The 17427-nt window shown below is 51.2% G+C and overlaps 1 protein-coding gene across 1 annotated transcript in view; it reads left to right on the top strand.

The window, feature by feature from the left end:
• The window catches only part of KDSR (3-ketodihydrosphingosine reductase), a 35109-nt gene extending 17682 nt beyond the window's left edge, over positions 1-17427 (top strand). The window contains exons 7-10 of the mRNA XM_040264211.1: positions 6427-6510; positions 9380-9463; positions 12850-12951; positions 16427-17427. Coding sequence (XP_040120145.1) covers positions 6427-6510; positions 9380-9463; positions 12850-12951; positions 16427-16546 — 390 coding nt within the window. The 3' untranslated portion in view covers positions 16547-17427. The remainder of the gene's footprint in view (positions 1-6426; positions 6511-9379; positions 9464-12849; positions 12952-16426) is intronic.

Consider the following 17427-nt stretch of genomic DNA (forward strand, 5'->3'; position numbering starts at 1 on the left):
GGTGCCATTTCCTCCTCCAGGGGATCTTCCCGACCCAGGGATCAAACCCAGGTCTCCAGCACTGTAGACAGACACTTTACCTTCTGAGCCCCCAGGGAAGTCCTGACTAATAGAATGAGTATGTGTGTGAGGGAAGAGCTCCTGTGTAGCTCTCAGTTTTTAGACAAATCATTTAACTTGATCTCATCGTCCTTGTTGGTAAAAATGAGAAGACTTGGACTAAAAATGGCACTTGGCTCTCCTGATACTTACGTTTTAATATCCGAAAGAAATACTCATGAGTGGGCGTGCTTTTCATCTGCACGCTTAGTGAGCGTGTCGTGGCAGGAGGGTGGTTGGGGTCAGCGTCCAGTCGGCGCCTGCCAGGCGTGTGCAGCTCCCTCCTCGTCGGCGCTGCTGCCACCGGGGGTGCTTAGGGAGCACCGCGTGGCCCTTTCCCAAACCGTGTACTTCACGGTGAAAGTCTTTCTAATTCTATATATAGTTGACCTTGAACATCACGGATTTGAACTGCACAGGTCCACTTGTGAATGACTTTCTTCCAGTAAAGATGATAGAACCACCTGGCCTGAGGGTGGTTGGATCCTCAGATGCTGCACCGTGGGTGTGGTGGGCCCCTTGGAAAGCTAACTGTGGACTTTTAAATGTGGTCACGCGGGGAGTCAGTGCCTTTGACCTCCATGTTGTTCAGGGGTCAACTGTGTACTGAAATGCGACACTACCTCATGATGTTAAAAGCCCAGAAGAAAATTAACTCTGGCCGTTTCTCTTCCTGGAGAAGGAAATGCACTCCAGTATGCTCGCCTGAGAAACCCCATGGACGGAGGAGCCTGGCGGGCTGCCGTCCGTGGGGTCGCAAAGAGCTGAACACGACTTAGAGACTAAGCAGCAGCAACCCTCTCACAGTGAGTGTGGCTTCAGGGTCTCATTTCATGGTTTAGAGTAGGAGTGGGTACTTTTTAATTTTTCCCCCCAAAGCACCAGAGTGAATATTTTAGCCTTTGAGGGCTAGATGGTGCCTGTTGCAACTACTCAGATCTCTTATGATAGCAGGAGAGCAGCCTTGTGAGTGGTTTAAATAAACAGGTACGGATGTGTGCCAATAAATCTTTATTCATAGAAACAGGTAAAGGGCCAGATTTGGTCCTCAGGCCACAGCTGGCTGACCTCTGATTCAGAAGCCCACAGAGAGCCCTGGGTGGTGCTGAGCAGAGTGCCACGCTGCCCTGACATTGGATGAGCTCGTGTGACGCAGACACGTCCCAGGTCAGCGAGAGTCCCCGCCGGCCTCTTTGGGACCAGCACTCTGTGCTCGTCTCATCCCACAGGAGTCAGCCGCAGATTTCACTGTCATCAACGTCCTTGATATGCTTAGTTGATAACAGGTCTCTGTAACATATGCTTAGCCAGTGGGGCACATATGGCTGTGAAATTTCCAACAAGAACACCAGTAATTTCTTCTTTAGCTTTCACTTCGATACATCCCTCTACGAATAACCACCTTCTCTTATAACAGTTTCCCAAAATGCATGAGGCAGATGGCCTTGTGTGGCCTTCTAGGTAATGAAGCTGAGTTTTCCAGAATTCTGTCCAGTTGCTGAAAGCTGCATCATGACTTTATAACAGAAATAGTAGCAAAGTCTGTGCCTTTTGGTCCTGCCTTCCCGCTCCCTGTCTGTGCTATGATGTGTCTGTAATTTAGGTCAGGGTTGCCTCAGCTCTTCCCTTTGGCCTCAGAAACCCAGCAGAAGGCACGTTTGGTGATTGAAAGGCATGTACGACAGCTTTCTGTCCCCAAGCCTGTCTCGTAGAAGGGCTCCAGGAGTCACTCAGGGCACATGTTGGATCCGCGCAGCCTTTTCCCTTGTGGGTGGAAGGAAGATGCTCACCAACAAGAGGGAAGAGACTGGAGCTGCCCTTCTGGGCGAGGCCCCGACGCCTCTCAGTGACCTGTGAGTCACAGGCTGCAAGTGGCCGGTCTGGGCTTGCTAGGTGGCTTAACTTTGCTCCATATTTGGACTCTATTAAAATAAAATGTCCTCATGTAAGCAAAAACTGAAATGAACATGTCCCATGGAAACTAGAGTTGAGGGGAAGTAAGTTCAGTCACCAGAGTCTAGCATGTTCATAGCAGAACTTCTGCCGATACAGCTGCTTCCTCACCAGCTTGCACTGCTCTGTTCTTGTTGGTCTGTTTAGCCAAGCTGTTTTGTGTTTTTTGTGAATGAAACGTTCTATACTTAAGACTCTAAGTGCCTGTGATTATTGTTTCTGGTTTATTGAGCTCTGAAGTCTTCCTCCACCACACTCTTGCTCCCTAGACTAGAGCTGGATCTAGAAATGCTTTATGTGCAATGACTAAATTCGGAAGATGCTCTGTTGGCATTTTTGGCTTTCTTTTCTAAACCCAGTCTTTTAGGTATAAAGACATCACTTGAAGACGTTAGAAGTTGTTCTTTCAGGAGAGCAGGCTTTGGCGGTGGCAGTGTAGCCAAAGGTGCGGCAGCAGAGACCTAGGTGCCCACTTTCCACATCCCTGCTCCCAGTCACCCCCACCCCGTCCTTCATCTTTTCCTGCTCAAAAAGGAAGCTGAAGCGTAGGTTCTGAGCTTTGCTGTCAGCAGCTCTAACGCTTTCTCCAGCTCCTCGGTCTTTGTCTTCTCTTTTCTTTTTTAATGGTTGTTTGTTACTTTGTTTGGCCGTGGCGGTTCTTAGTTGTGGCACGAGGGCGCTCTGGTTGCGACCTGCAGGCTCAGTGGTTGCAGCTCAGGTTCACTGTCCCGTGGCACAAGGGATCGCAGTTGCCCGAGCAGGGATGGGCCTGAGACCCTGCGCTGGAGGCAGGGTCTTCACCCCAGACCCCCAGGAAGCTCCTCCCTGCTCTGCCCCCTTGTCTTTGCTTTGATGGGATGAGGGACAGCACGCCTTTAGGTGAAGTTGTTTGGGTAATAAATTAGGTCCTGAGTAAGTGGGCGTCTCTGAGACTGAGGCCAGGTGGAAGGGAGGAAATGATGGTAGGGTGGGGCCAGGCAGACCTAGGGTGGAAGGGAGAGAAGAGTTGGTCAGCAGGCCCAGGGAGACGCAGACAGTGGCTAAGCCAACAGAGCATCAGTGCGGTCCTGGCTTCAGTTCTTCGCCAGGGTGGTCCTGAGGGGTCAGCATTGCCTCATTTCCTTTTCTTCCGGGGTCAGGGGGTTGATGTGTCCCCACACACAAACCTTCAGGCTGTGAACTTGCAGAGACGCAAACGTGTCTTTGGTGCATCCGGTCCGCCCGCCGTGAGCGAGGCCGTCCCTGGCCCTCCGTCCCTCCTGCTGACGACCCTGCAGCTCTGCCATCTCCCGCCCCTTATCCCCCTCTCGTCAGAGACGCTCCTTGCTGTTCACGCAGTGCCAGCCCCTGTATGCCAGCTGTTGTACTGCACTTCAGTACTTCTCAAGGTACTGTACTGTACGATTTTAAATGTTTTTTTTTTTTAATGTATAATTTTTGAAAACTCTTATATACCTGTTACAGGGCAGCACTGCATAGCCGGCTGTGCTGGCTGGGTACCTAGGCTAACGTCGCTGGACTTAGGAACAGATTGCACTTAAGCGAACTCGCTTAGAGTGGCGCTCATCCGCATGCAGGGGACTCACTGTAGTTAATTGGGTCGAGATGTGGAGCTAATTTGGGGGCTTCCCTGGTGGCTCAGAGGGTAAAGAATCCGCCTGGAGTGCAGGACACCACCTCCAGCACAGGAGACCTGGGTTTGATCCTGGGTCGGGAAGATCCCTTGGAGGAGGAAATGGCTCCCATCTCCAGTGTTCTTGCGTGGAGAATCCCACGGACAGCGGAGCCTGGTGGGCTACAGTCCAGGGGTTCGCAAAGAGTCGGACACGACTGAGTGACTAAACCACAACCAGAGTTAGTTTATTTAGATTTTACCAGATTATTCAACCAGGAGTCTCCCGAGCCTGTAAGCTCCATGAGGGCACAGAAATAGAGCAGCAGCCGTCTGCTGGGTGGCTGCTCTCGCTGAGTCGCTCAGTCGCGTCCAGCTCTTGCGACCCCGCGGTCGCGATGCACCAGGGCCTCTTCTCCTCCATCATCTCCTGGAGTTTGCTCGCTGACTCACGTCCGTTGGATCAGTGAAGCTGTGTAACTGTCTCACTTTCATTTGTTGGATAAATAAATAAAATGGGGACCTCCCTGGTGGTCCAGTGGCTAAGACTCAGAGTTCCCAATGTAGGGGAAAGTGTGTGTGTCTCTCTGTCGGGCTGACTCTTTGCAACCCCATGGACCCTAGCCCGCCAGGCTCCTCTGCCCATGGGATTTTCCAGGCAAGAACACTAGAGTGAGTCACCAGTCCCTTCTCCAGGGGATCTTCCTGACCAAGTGGTCAAACCCAGGTCTCCTGCATTGCAGGCGGATTCTTTACTGTCTGAGTCCCCATGGAATCCCTGAGATTTGGCACAGCCAAATAAATAAACAGACATTACAATAAATAAATACAGTGGTTAAGTTTGTAGCCGCAGGAGTTATCCAGCCATAGGCTGAGAGGGTCATCTGGCTCCAGGATTATACCGAGGATACCAGTACTCAGAAAGGGGTTGGACTGGTTTCTCCCAACCCCACCCCCGGGAAAAAGCTGTTCTGAAAAGCGGTAAGCTCTTCTGGCAGCTCAGCCGTAACCTCGAGTCTGACATCCTGCCATGAAGCTGACAGCCCCGCCGTCCTGGCCCATGGCGGGGCAGGAGCACCATCCCTGCAGCGGCCACGTCCCAGCCGCCAGCTTCATGCTTCGGGTGGGCTCTCTGATTCCCACTTACTGCCTTTTGTTTTTTGATGGCGGTGGTGTTTTTCTTCTGTCTGTGCCCAGCGAAGGGCAAGGCTGTGGGAGACACTTTCTAAAACTGCTATCATGGAAACAAGTGGAAGAGAAATTGCTTGCTCATCAGCCTCCCAGCCTGGCCTGAGTCCAGAGCCGTTATGAGCTGGGCCCTGGGGCTGCCTGCCCTGTGCGTCCCACGCCTGGGTGTCCGGGGCCCAGCCAGTGGGGATGGCGTCCCCTGCTGGCGCCCCTCCCAGGCTGAGCGGTTCGGCTCCGCTGCTCCTGTAGCTCCTTCCTCGGCCTCCAGGACTGCGCATCACGGAGGGAAGCGGGGGGAAGAAAGACCGGATCAGACAGGACCCTGGAGTGCTCCAAGGGGTCGTGTGACTCACCTGTCGGCCTCCTTGAAACGCGCGGGGCCTCCCTCAGGACCAGTGCCTGTCCGGGTCCCCTCGGTGTTCCCGTGGGACTCAGCAGTGAGCCAGGAGCAAGCAGAGTCATGGCCGAGGTTCCGAAGGTTTGAATCACCCCCCTTAGCATCACTGAGCGTCAGGGGTGTGCAGCAGGGGTCTGTGGGGTGCTGCGTCCCAGCTGGGCGGCAGGATGACCTTGGGGGTCATCAGTGTGTTCTGAGTGGAGAGGTTCCAGAGGGGACACGTGGCGGAGAGGGAACCGAGCCTGGGATCCTGTTCGAGATCGGGCAGGGTTGCTGGAAGAGGAGCTGGGGAGGAGTTTCCGTGTTTAGACGCGGGTGAGGTGGTCCTGGTCTGACCTGGGGGAAGCCTCAGGGAGCACCCTGTTTGCTGGAGAAGTGAGCCCTGAGCCCTCCCTGGCGCTGGGGACTCCTGGGCCAGCAGACTCGGGATGGGGTCACTCTCCATCTGGGTCTGGGGCAAAGGGGAGGGGTTTGAATGGTCTCAGCCTGTATCGTAGGTGAGATTAGCAGAGCGGCAGTTTGAGAAGCACCGTGAAGGAGAGCAGCTTTGCAGCCAGATGGCCAAGGGACAGACTTGCCCGTGGCTGTGGCCGCCGTGCTGAGCGGTCCGGGTCGAGGTTGGGGGACAAGTGGGCTTCCTTTTAGCGCCATTTGCTGTCCTCACGGCAGCTTCCAGGCTCTGGTCAGTGGGAGCGAAAGAACCTTAGAAGGAAGCGAGCGAACCTCTGTAGCTCAGGGCCAGCTGATTTCTAGAATAGAGGCTCGGGTGAGCTCTTTATTTCTAAATGATCTTCAGGGCCAAGAGTTTCCTGATTCAGCCAGTGGTAGGGGCTTCTCTGGGGTCTCAGTGGGGAAAGAACCCACCTACAATGCAGGAGACGCCAGAGACACGGGTTCAGTCCCTGGGTCAGAAAGATCCCCTGGAGAGGGAGGTGGCAACCCACTCCAGCACTCTTGCCTGGAGAACCCTATGGACAGAGGAGCCTGGCGGGCTTCAGTCCACGGGGTCGCGCACACACAGTGCTCCTCTACAGAACCAGCCTGTTGGTCTCACCACCTTTTGAGAAAACCAGGGCTGCGTGCAGAATGTCTGCCTGGCAGCCAGTGCGGGTTGATAAGGGAGGGTGCAAAAGTGTCTTGTTTTACTAAAGGGCCCGATGTTGTCTCTGAAACGCAGGTGAAGCCTTACAACGTGTACGTCACAGTTGCCTACCCACCAGACACAGACACCCCTGGGTTTGCAAAAGAAAACCAAACCAAGGTGAGTATGCCTCTCTGTGCCCCGTTTCCAATCTTGAACGCTGGAAACCCCTTTTCCTGTTTTCTGTCTTTCTGCCCTTCAGCTTACAGGCATTTTCGTCAGAAAATTGAGCTTCTTTGAACTTATGTGCTTGCAAAAGGCCTCAGAACTTTCTGGAACTTTCACTTGAAATCTTGGGGGCTATAGCCCTATTTTCTTTGTTATTTTTTGGCAATGGCACACGGCTTGTGGGAATCTTAGTTCCCAAACTAGGGATTGAACCCAGGCCCCCGCAGTGGAAGCATTGAGTCCTAACCACTGGGCCAGGGGGAAAGTCCTGGTGTGACCCTGTTTTCAAAGGCCGTTTTTGCTAAGTCTTCAGGCTTGATGTAATGAAGAAAGTGTTTCCTTTCTGATGGAGAGTGTAGCTTGCATTTCTAACGAACAAGTTAATAGTCTTCGGCTTCCCAGGCGACACTAGTGGTAAGAACTGGCTGCCGATGCAGGAGACGTAAGAGACACGGGCTCGATCCCTGGGTCGGGGAGAATTCCATGGACAAAGGAGCCTGGTGGGCTGCAGTCCACAGGGTCACCAAGAGTCCGCCATGACCTCCTGACTCGGCATGACACATAGTACTCTTTAGTGATCTTCTCCTCTGGACTTAATTTCATTTAAGGACTTGAAGTGGTTGCTGGTCCATTGTCTCTGCCTGGAGGTCTAATGGGCGCCTCAGACGTAACATTTCAAAAACAGCGCTTTTGACTTCCCTCTCGTTCCTGCTCACTAGTTTCCATCTCATTTCTAGTGCCCCCCATGCCCACAGCTGCTCAGGCTGGAACCCCTGAAGCCAGCCTTGATGCCTCCTCTCACACCACCCTGGGCTCTGCTCTCAGGACCCATCCCCAGTCTGACTTTTTTAAAAAAAACTACCATCCCAGCAGTGAGTCACCAATATTTTCTCCTGAACTGTTCTAATGTTCTTCAACTTGGTCTGCCTGCTCCTAGTTCTTACCCCGCTGGAGTCTTTCATAGTGTAGCTAGTGATCCTTTCAAAGGACAAGCCAGCTCTTGTCACTCTCCTGTGCAAACCCCTCTTGTGAGTAAAAAGCCAAAAGGCAAAACTTAAGAAACCCAAACCACAAAAGATCAAAAACTTGTGCAGCATGGTCTGATAGAATGTTCTAGAATGCTGGAAATGGTCTATGTCTGCAGCTCTGTGATGCAGTCACATTGTGGCTGTTAAACACTTGCCATGCAGCTGGTGGGACTGAGACACGGAATGTCTAATCTTATTTAATTTGAAGTTAGAATTAAATGCCGCATGTTGGTGTTGATGGCATTCTGCAGTGTGCGGCTTCCCGGGCTGCCAGCACGCTGGGAGTAGAAGCCAAGGGCCTTGAGCCGTTTGGGACCCCGTCTGGACCTCGGCCACCCGCCCTCTGCAGTTTCTGCTCTTCCGGGCCTCAGCCGTGCCGGGGCTCTGGCCGCCCCCAAGTGTGGGCTGCACTCTTGCCGCCCTCTCTGTGGCTGTTCGAGTGGGTCTTCCTCACGTGTTTCTTTTCGTCGCTGTGCAGCCGTCATCCTGGAGAGGACTTCCCTGACTTGCTGCGTCTCAGCATCCCTGCCGCGGGATGCTCACCATCCTCCGCCCTGGCCTTATTGTTCTCTGGGGTGTTTTCTCGCCTCTGGACTTTAACAGTAACACAGTGACTGTCAGTCATCCTGAGCTGAAAGCAGGCCCTGTACTTTGTTCACGTGAACCTGCCTTGACACATAGTAGGCACTCTCTGAGCAAGCAAGGTGGGGAAGAAAGGAATCAGTCAGAACTTCCCCTCTTGAACTTGGCGTTGACTGGTTTTCTTCTCTTTTGTAGTGATTCTCACTAAGTGTGAATCTGCACCTCATAAAAACTAGCACTCACGCTCCATGGGCTGTATATTTTCAGAAAGATGTCTATGGTTTAGAAGCCTTTCCCCCTATTCATTTCTTTTTGACTCTGCTTCCTAAAATGACTACTATTTCAAAGAAATAAAGTTAACCTGAATGCTCTGTTTTAGAATAAGGGAAACCTGCTAAGCAGATTTGCAACATTTGATAAGTGGTCTTTTAGGTAGAAGCAGAGCTGGCAACAGGCAGTGATTTCCCGGTGAAGATTTGATTCCATGGTAAACTGCTGTTTGTCTTCCCTTGGCTGGCATGTTGGGCTGACTTCTGCCGGTGGATGGCGTTCAGCCTTGCTCCGTGAGTCCTACAGAGGGCGCACAGTGCTTCACCTCTGCCGTGGGTCTGGCCACGCCTGGTCGTGTTGGCCTGGGGACGTGGGAGAGTGGTGGCACCTTCAAAAGGACTTTTCTTTCTCTTAATTCAGGTTCATCGAGAAACACTTTTATGAGCTCTACGCTTTTCTATTTTAAGGAACTATGTTCTGGTTTTTATTTTATTTTTTCAAGCCCATACGGTAAATAAAGTTTATCATTTCATACCATTTAAGGCTTAAGTTCTGAAACTTCTAACTGAAACTCCCTTCTAAAGAATTTTTGAGCACATGGGTTGCATATTGCTCCAAAGATTTAAAAATAAAAAAGACAAGGCAGGGTCTTTTTTTTTTTTTTCATATTTTAAGTGAAGCTCTGATGGTTCTCACTGGAATTAGGACTCTCGTCCCACAGAGTAACTGCGGTGCTGAGGGGCTGAATTTTACACGGTAACCAGGTAGAAACTGATCTGTAATCCAGATGGACTTAGTTCTAAAAATAGGAATCGTTCAAAGGTAGAAAACTAGAATTCTGTATAAATGAGGGGAGGAGGACTGTCAGAATTATTAACTTTTTAATGCAGTGGGTAGTAAGGGGATTGGTAATGTCTCTTTTTTTTTTTCCACCTTTTTAGCCTTTAGAGACACGTCTTATTTCAGAGACCACATCGGTCTGCAAACCAGAACAAGTGGCCAAACAAATTGTTAAAGACGCCGTAGTAAGTAAAACCCTTGTTCCCTTGTGAATAGTTACAGTGCCATATTTCCAAAAAGGTATTTGTCCCAGGGTTTATTTCAGAATATAAAATGACTAGCATTTGTGTGTGTGTGCATTAAATTCATCATATCTAATAGCATAGACTGTTCTTTTCTTCCCTGGTTAATTCCATGTTAATTAATAAGTTCTGGAAACTCGTTATATCTCTTATTTTTTTTCCACACTAAAATTTAAATTTATTTATTTTTTATTTTATTTTTACTTTATTTTACTTTACAATACTGTATTGGTTTTGCCATACATCAACATGAATGCGCCACGGGTGTGCACGTGTTCCCAATCCTGAAACCCCTCCCACCTCCCTCCCCATACCATCTCTCTGGGTCATCCCAGGGCACCAGCCCCGAGCATCCTGTATGCTGCACCGAACTCTTCTTACTTTTGAATCTAACTTTGGGGTTGCACTGGCTCTCTGTTGGTGAGCGCAGGCTTTCCCTGGCTGCGGCGCGTGGAGGCTCGTCTTCCTTGTGCTGCAGGCGCCTCACCGCGGCGGCTTCTCTGCTGAGCGGCGTGGGTGCTGCAGGCGCCCTGGCCTCTGTGGCTGTGGCCCCTGGCTCCGGAGTCTGGGCTCAGCAGCTGTTGGCACACAGGCTTGGTTGCTCTGCAGCATGTGGGATCTTCCCGGACCTGTGTCCCCTGCACTGGCAGCCGGGTTCTTACTGGACCACCAGGGAAGCCCCATGGTTGTGTCTCTTAATCTTAGGAGCAGGTTGTGCAGTCTGAGAGCCTTAGTTCTTTGAAAGGAAACCGAGATCTGCCTGTGGCGTGTAAGCAGCTTGCACTATGGACTGTCTGGCGTGTTGTCATCTCCCTTCTCTGCCGCAGTGTTTTCAGTTCTGGATTATTTTAGGTGTCGCACTGCCACGCTGGTTTAAGGACTTTGCTTTCCCTTTCCCGCTTCCCGGTATAACTTCCCAAATGTTTACCAACAAGAAAGTGCTGCCAGCCCCCTCGGCCATCGTCCTGGTGCCTGTCCGCGTTCCAGAGTCCATTCAGAGTCCAGAACGGTCTTTCTGGAAACCGGGTGCTGTTCTGTAGGACGATGTGTGGGCCACAAGCTTTTTGGCAGCGTTCCTGTTAACCCACATGCAGAAAAATATACATGTCCAGGGGACATGTAAACATACCTGTAATCCTTAGGCCCACATTGGATTTAGGAAACTTGGGGATGATCGGAATGAGAGGCGTCAGCTGGCTGGACCTCGGCCTTGAAGTAACATCCGTTGCGTGTTCAGGCCGAACCCAGCAGAATACAGGAAGCCTTGAAGACTGTTAAAACGTCTGCGGACATGGGAAGGACTTTGCCCTGATTGTGTTCAAAGGCGTAGGAAGATGGCACCGGTGGATTGGGCGGACTTTGTTTTTCCTGCTTATCTCAAGTCAAAGCAAACACGCTCCATGTTTTTAATGATTCGAAGCAGCTCTTTGTATTTTGGCAGGATTCCTTTAATCTGGAGGTTCTCACGCTTTTTTCATCTCTTGAGCACTTTCCACCCTAAACTTGTCCAGGGCCCCAGAGAACTTTTCGTTCCATGGCTTATCCTTATCAATATTTGCTGCATCAGAAAGTGAAACTGTATCATTTAAAAAGGACTTATTCATTTTAAATGACAATGATAAATTCAGTGTATTTTACTGTAACGTTTTTGTAACAAAAAGTACTTTTCAAAACAAAGCTTAGGGGGAGGGGAGCATTGTTTCTCGTTCCCCCAGCCTCTTTAGTGTCTGTGCTGACGGAGAGCAGCTGCCCCGTAGCCGCTCCCGCACGCTGTCTGTCAGGTCATTCTGCCTGAAGGGCGCAAAGTGAGGCTGGCCGTGCAGAGACTGTAGCTGGGAAAGGAAGGGAGACTGTAGGCTGACTCTGAAAGATGATTGTGGACATTCCTTTTTTCTTCAATATAAACCTAAACTGGATGAACAGTAGTTTCTTAAAGGTTAGCTGCAATGTGAAATTGGAAATTCTGGAATGAACTCTTTGTTCTCTGTTCTGTGCCAGCCCATCAGCCTGCCTGCACTGTTTTGTACCCATCCATGATTTTCTAACATGTATTCATCCTTGGGAAAATATGGATTCCCCGAGTTACCCCCCAGATCGCACTCATTCATATCACTGCTGATCTTAGCATAGAAGTCTTTCGGTAACTGAGAAGCTGACAGCCTCAAAATGGCAGGCACACGTTTTTCCCAATTCTGGCTCGGATTTGCACACGGACTGCAAAAGCTGCCCGCCTTCCTTGAAGCGACAGTCGTTTCATCCGTTTTCTGCTGGGACTCTTCCAAGTCCCCCCATCTGACTGACCACAGACCGTCAGTCCTGGTTCTTGCTGTATAAGCGGTCCGCGGAGCAGCGGGACGCTTCCTGACGCGCACAGCGGGCGCAGGGCTCGCCCGGGAGGCGTCCGTCGCCTTCCCCTGGCACAGAGCGCGAGGGGGCGCCCCTTGCTCCTCTTCGTCGTGCAGAACTGTGAGAAGCCGCGTCCCGAGTGCGTGCAGTGGGCTCCCGTTAGTGCTGAGCAGCGTCCTGTGCGTGCAGTGGGCTCCTGTTAGCGGTCGCTTGACTCACAGCAGGGTGCGCACGTCACTCCTGACGTCCCCGTTGGTCCCACGCCTCGTTTCTCCCGTGGTCGTCTGTGCACTTGTTCCCTACAGCTGTGTCTCTATTTCTGTAAATAAGTTCATCTACCGTTTTTCTAGATCCCACATATATACATTAATATGCGATTTTTTTTTTCTCTTTCTGGCTGAGTTTTCTGCGGGGACCTAAATGGGGAGGAAACCCAGGGGAGGAGAGAGTGTGTGCACGCGTGCCGTTGTAAAGCAACTATACTCCAGTAAAAAAAAAAAGCAGAAAAAAGATGTCCTCCAGGGTCGTGATTGAACAGAATGATCCATTCTACTGCTTAACAAGTGCAGTTTTAAGCAAAACTGACCTTTAAACTTTGTTTTGGAGATTTGAACAATTTGTTTTCTTCCCATGTTTACTGATCATTATAAGCGCTGGGGTGGTCCGTGCTGACCAGACGGCGGCGTCTCCCATCAGTGCAGTGCCCCGGGGTGAAACAAGGCGATTCACGTCTTAGTGTTGGCATGACTGCAGGCTTGTCTTCGGGGAGGGTCTCCCGACACTCAGGGTCCATGGCCCACATTTTGAGACGTGTCCGTCCAGCCGCCCCAGCCTGTCTGCCACAGCCACATTCATCCCGAGCTCACACGTGTGCCCGTGACCGCTCCTCCCCCCGACGTGGACAGACACGGGACATCATTTCTGGTGTGCTGAGCTGATTCCTTTCCATGATGCTACCACTGCCTCTTTCCTTTCTGTTTCAGCAAGGAAATTTCAACAGTTCCATCGGCTCCGACGGGTACATGCTCTCATCACTGACCTGTGGAATGGCTCCAGTAACGTCCATCATGGAAGGGCTCCAGCAGGTGAGCTGGGCCTGGGCCTCAGGACAGACGGACACCCAGACAGCCAGCCAGGCCCTTCACTGAGCCTCAGTGGACAAAGGCTGAGGGGAGACAGGGCAGCTTTGTCTGGGGGTGTGAAGAGTTGTTACTGGACTATCAGCTTGTGTCTTCCTCCCCCCAGGAGAAGTAAACAGGAAGCATTTTAAAGTCGTTTAGTCGCTAAGTCACAGCCCGCCGGGTCCCTTTGTCCGCAGGCTTCTCCAGGAACACTGGGGTGGGTCGCCGTGCCCTCCCCTAGGGGATCTTCCTGACCCAGGGATGGATCCCACGTCTCCGGGGTTGGCAGGCAGATTCTTCACCATCTGAGCCCCCAGGGAAGCCAGGTTAAAGATGGAGCGTGAGGAATCTAGACTGGGAAGAAGTCTTCCACGTGGCGCTGCGGGTGTAGGGAGAAGGAGCCTGCTCTGCTTTTAGGGCGTTAATCTAGTTTTCCTCTGAGAACGTGTCCTCGTCTGGAATTGAAAATTGGAAATCTCTGTCTTTAGGGGGCGTGTGCATGATAAATCGCTCCAGTCATGTCCCACTCTTTGTGACCCTATGGGCCGTAGCCAGCCAGGCTCCTCTGGGATTGTCCAGGGGATGTCCGTGGGATTCTCCACGCAGTAATACTGGAGGGGGTTGCCATTTCCTTCTCCAGGGGATCTTCCCCACCCAGGGTTCAAACCTGGGTCTCGTAAGTCTCCTGTACTGGGAAGCAGGTTCTTTACCACTGGGAATCCTGGTAGGTCTCTAGGGGTTAGAGGTGGGCCTGCCTGAAAGTCCCAGGATATTAGACCAGAAACTTTCCAGTGAGCCAGACCACAGAAGCTCAGGGCGGTAAGTCAAGGGTGCGATGCAGCCCCTGCCCTCACAGAAATTACAGTTCATCCGGAAGAGACATAAAAATTAGCTGCTCCTTGACGAGCCTGCTGCTGTGTCTGCTGTTGGAGAACCAGAGGTAAGGCGGCAGCCTCTGGACGCCAGGAGGCTTGCGGTCTGGTGGGAGAGGCTGAGCAGGCTGCTGCGAGAGTGCCGCGCCGCGTGGTGCGGGTCTGCACAGAGGGACCACTCTGGAAAGACCGAGGCGGGTGACGGGGGGGGAGGCGGGGCGGCTGATGGCAGAGCCTCATTCACCCCGGCGGGTCCCGTCGAGGCGGGTGGGGAGAGGCTCCTCTTCTCGCTCTGCTTCTCCCAGGAGGAGACCCTCGGAAGCCCTGGGGGGTCCGGTGGTTGAGTCCACACTGTCGCCGCGGGGCGTGCAGTCAACCCCTGCTCAGGGAACTGAGACCCCGCCTGCCTCAGGGTTTTGCCAACGATAACAAAAAGAGCATCTAAATTTGTTTTAGATGTTTATGGAGAATGTGAGTAGAAGCCCATGAGCTCCCACAGACCTGCTCTCCACACCCTCCCGATGTCTCCTGTTAGTAGCATCTTGCGCGTTGGTGTGGCTCTGTTACAACTGATGAGCTAGTATCGATGTGTTATTACCACCCGAAGCCCACAGTTTGCCTTGGGATTTATTCATGGGTCATCCATCCTGTGAGTTCTGACAACTACAGAGTGACCCCTATCCAACATTAAAGTGTCTACAGATACTTCACTGCCCTGAGTATTGCGCTGTGCGTGCTAAGTCACTTCAGGTGTGACCGACTCTTTGTGAACCTGTGGACTGTCTCCCACCAGGCTCCTCTGTCCATGGGATTACCCCAGCAAGGACGCTGGAGTGGGCTGCCGGGCCCTCCTCCAGGGGGTCCTCCTGACCCAGGGCCTGAGCCCACGTCTCTTACGTCTCCCACGTTGGCAGGTGGGCTCTTTACCGCTAGGGCCACCTGGAAGCTCCGAGTATTCCCTTGGGGCCACCTGTTTCTGAAACCCTTGCAACTGCTGATGTTTTCACTGTCTCCAGAGTTTGCCTTTTCCAGCTTCCCTTTGGTTTTCACACTTTTCAAAATTATCCTTCTGCCTGCTTGAGAGAATGAGGTCATTTTTGAGACTTGATGTGAAACACAGCAGACCCTCATCCCGTATCCACTGTCCACCCTTCTCAGAAGCAGTCTGGCTCTGACCTTTACCTCCTTATCTCTGGAGCAGACACTTCCATGGAGGCTTTTAGCTGATTTCTTGGTTCTAGATGAGGTTGATATCCTTGCTGAAGAGTGCACCAAGGAGCTCCCCTTTCTTACCCTTCTCTCCTTGTTCACACCTATCCCGCCCCCCACCAACTCTTACCCTCCCTTTTTAGTGATACTGTGATTTTGGTTAGACTGCACTGAGCTAACCATCATTAGGGCTATTTCAGTGCTGTTCACAGCTGAGTTGTGTAATACACAACCCATTCTCCTTTCTTCTACAATCTTTTTTATTCTTCCCTGAAACTAAAGGTTAGCTGGCCTTTTACTAGGTATTATTCATGGTGATTGTGTTCATCTCCTCTTAGAAGTATCAGATGCTCTGTCGGTTTCACCTGGCAGGACTCCCTCACGGAGCCTCCTTACCTGCCATCAGGACTGGCTGCCGCCCCCGAGCCTGGCGCTTGGGGGACCCCGGGCCCCTTCTCGGTCACCCCAGGGACGCTCCGCCTCTTCAGTGTCGGGTCCCCTCCTTCTTTGTATCACAGGACGTTGCCTTTCTCTGTTGACGCCTTTCTCTTTGGCTGTTTCCCTCTTCTAGTAGCTTCCTGAAAAACAGGTGCTGCTTGGGAGGCAGGTTTTTTGTGCCATTTCTGCATGGCTTGTGGGATCTTTGTTCCCTGACCAGGGATTGAACCCAGGCCCTCAGCAGTGAAAGCATGGAGTCCTAACTACTGGACGACCAGGGAATTCCTGGGAGGCAAATTTTTTGATGCTTTGAATCTTTGAAAATGTTTCTCTTTGTAGTCTCCTGCCTTTCAAAAGTTGAATTTACAGGTGTTACAGTGAGAGTCCCTTACTGGAAAGGGCAAAAATTAATGGGTATGGTTAATTGCTTTCTTAACCCTGAGCCAGTAATTGCTCTTCTTCAGTTGGTTGTTGGCCTAGGTCTGGAGCGAGCTGGTGGCGGCTGGCACTAGTCATTCTCAGCGCCTGGCATAGGGTCTGCCTTTTACGATCAGTACATAAACCTTGAACCAAGAAGCCTTGATTGTAGTCTGGATACTGGAGATGCTTCTCTGGACCTTTCCTAGCTCGGAGAACCCTAAGGCTACTGAGCGTCTCTGTTTTGGTCTTTGCGTAGCTGCCTATGTTTTCAGTAACTGGACGACAACTTGTCGTCGCCTGGCTGCAGGCCCTGTGCTGTCCAGCGGCGCGGAGCCTCTGTGTTCTGCTGGTGCTCACCAAGTTTCCATTCTATATCCTTATCCTCGGAGCAGATCAGAAGATATGTCTTAGGGCCTCTGTATCAGAGACGGACCCGGAGAGCCCCTGGATGGGTGAGGGTGCTGTCCCGCCGCGTGAGCTCACAGGCCTCTGTCCCGCAGGTGGTCACCATGGGCCTCTTCCGCACGATCGCGCTGTTCTACCTCGGAAGTTTCGACGGTATTGTTCGTCGCTGCATGATGCAGAAGGCGAAATTGGAAACTGTAGACAAAACTGCCTAATTCTTACCCCTTGGAAAACGACTGCCTGAGTAATTTACCAGCTTGCTGCTAAGTGGGACACAGTTTTGGGCTTGCAGACACTTATGTCTTGCTTTCTAATCTGTGAGATTGGACCAGTGATCTTCAGAAACCTGGCTGCAAGCAAGGGGATCGCCGTTCAACTCCAGACTATTATTAATACTATGCAAATACGGAGGAGACCACTTGATTCTCCAAGGTGGAGAGGTGATGGTGAGGGAACTCAGCATGTGAGCAGGATTCCAGAGAGATCACTGAAATGTTTCTTCTATTGTACTTTTTCCCACTAGAAACCATGTCCAAATGGGTTTCTGGGACCTTTTCTTTTCTTCTTGTTCTCTTTTTTAACTTGGTGTGTTTTATTACAGATGCATTTCACACATTGCTGTGGGGTCTGAATGCATAATAGTGTCCCTGACTCGCTCTGATGCTGAGGGCCGCTTGTGGTTTCTTTCTCTTTGATCCCATAAAACTATGTGGGGGATGGGAGAGGACCATACAGAGAAACAAAGGAGATAAATATTTTCCAGTAGGAAAAATAATGATTTTTTTGGTCTTCTTTAGACTTGAATGCTTAGGGCACGTCTCATTTTTCATTCATGGAGAAAGGCAGCCTCCTAAAATATTTTCTGAAGAGAGAGGTAAAACCTTAGAAGCTTAAAGTTTACAATTTCTTCGATAGCCATAATGACCCAAAGCTCACCCATTCCACTGTAGTTTCTTATTCTTCCCATGCCTTCCTTTCCAGTTTTGCTTAGACTGCTATAATATTTTTATAAAAAAAGAAAAGAGAGAGACCAGTTTTTTTTCCCCTTGACTTTTAAAATGAATTAATGAATTTATTAAGGCAAATGAAAAAGTTA

The sequence above is a fragment of the Oryx dammah genome, unplaced genomic scaffold, assembly GCF_014754425.2.
Source record: "Oryx dammah isolate SB20612 unplaced genomic scaffold, SCBI_Odam_1.1 HiC_scaffold_22, whole genome shotgun sequence".
Lineage (NCBI taxonomy): Eukaryota > Metazoa > Chordata > Mammalia > Artiodactyla > Bovidae > Oryx > Oryx dammah.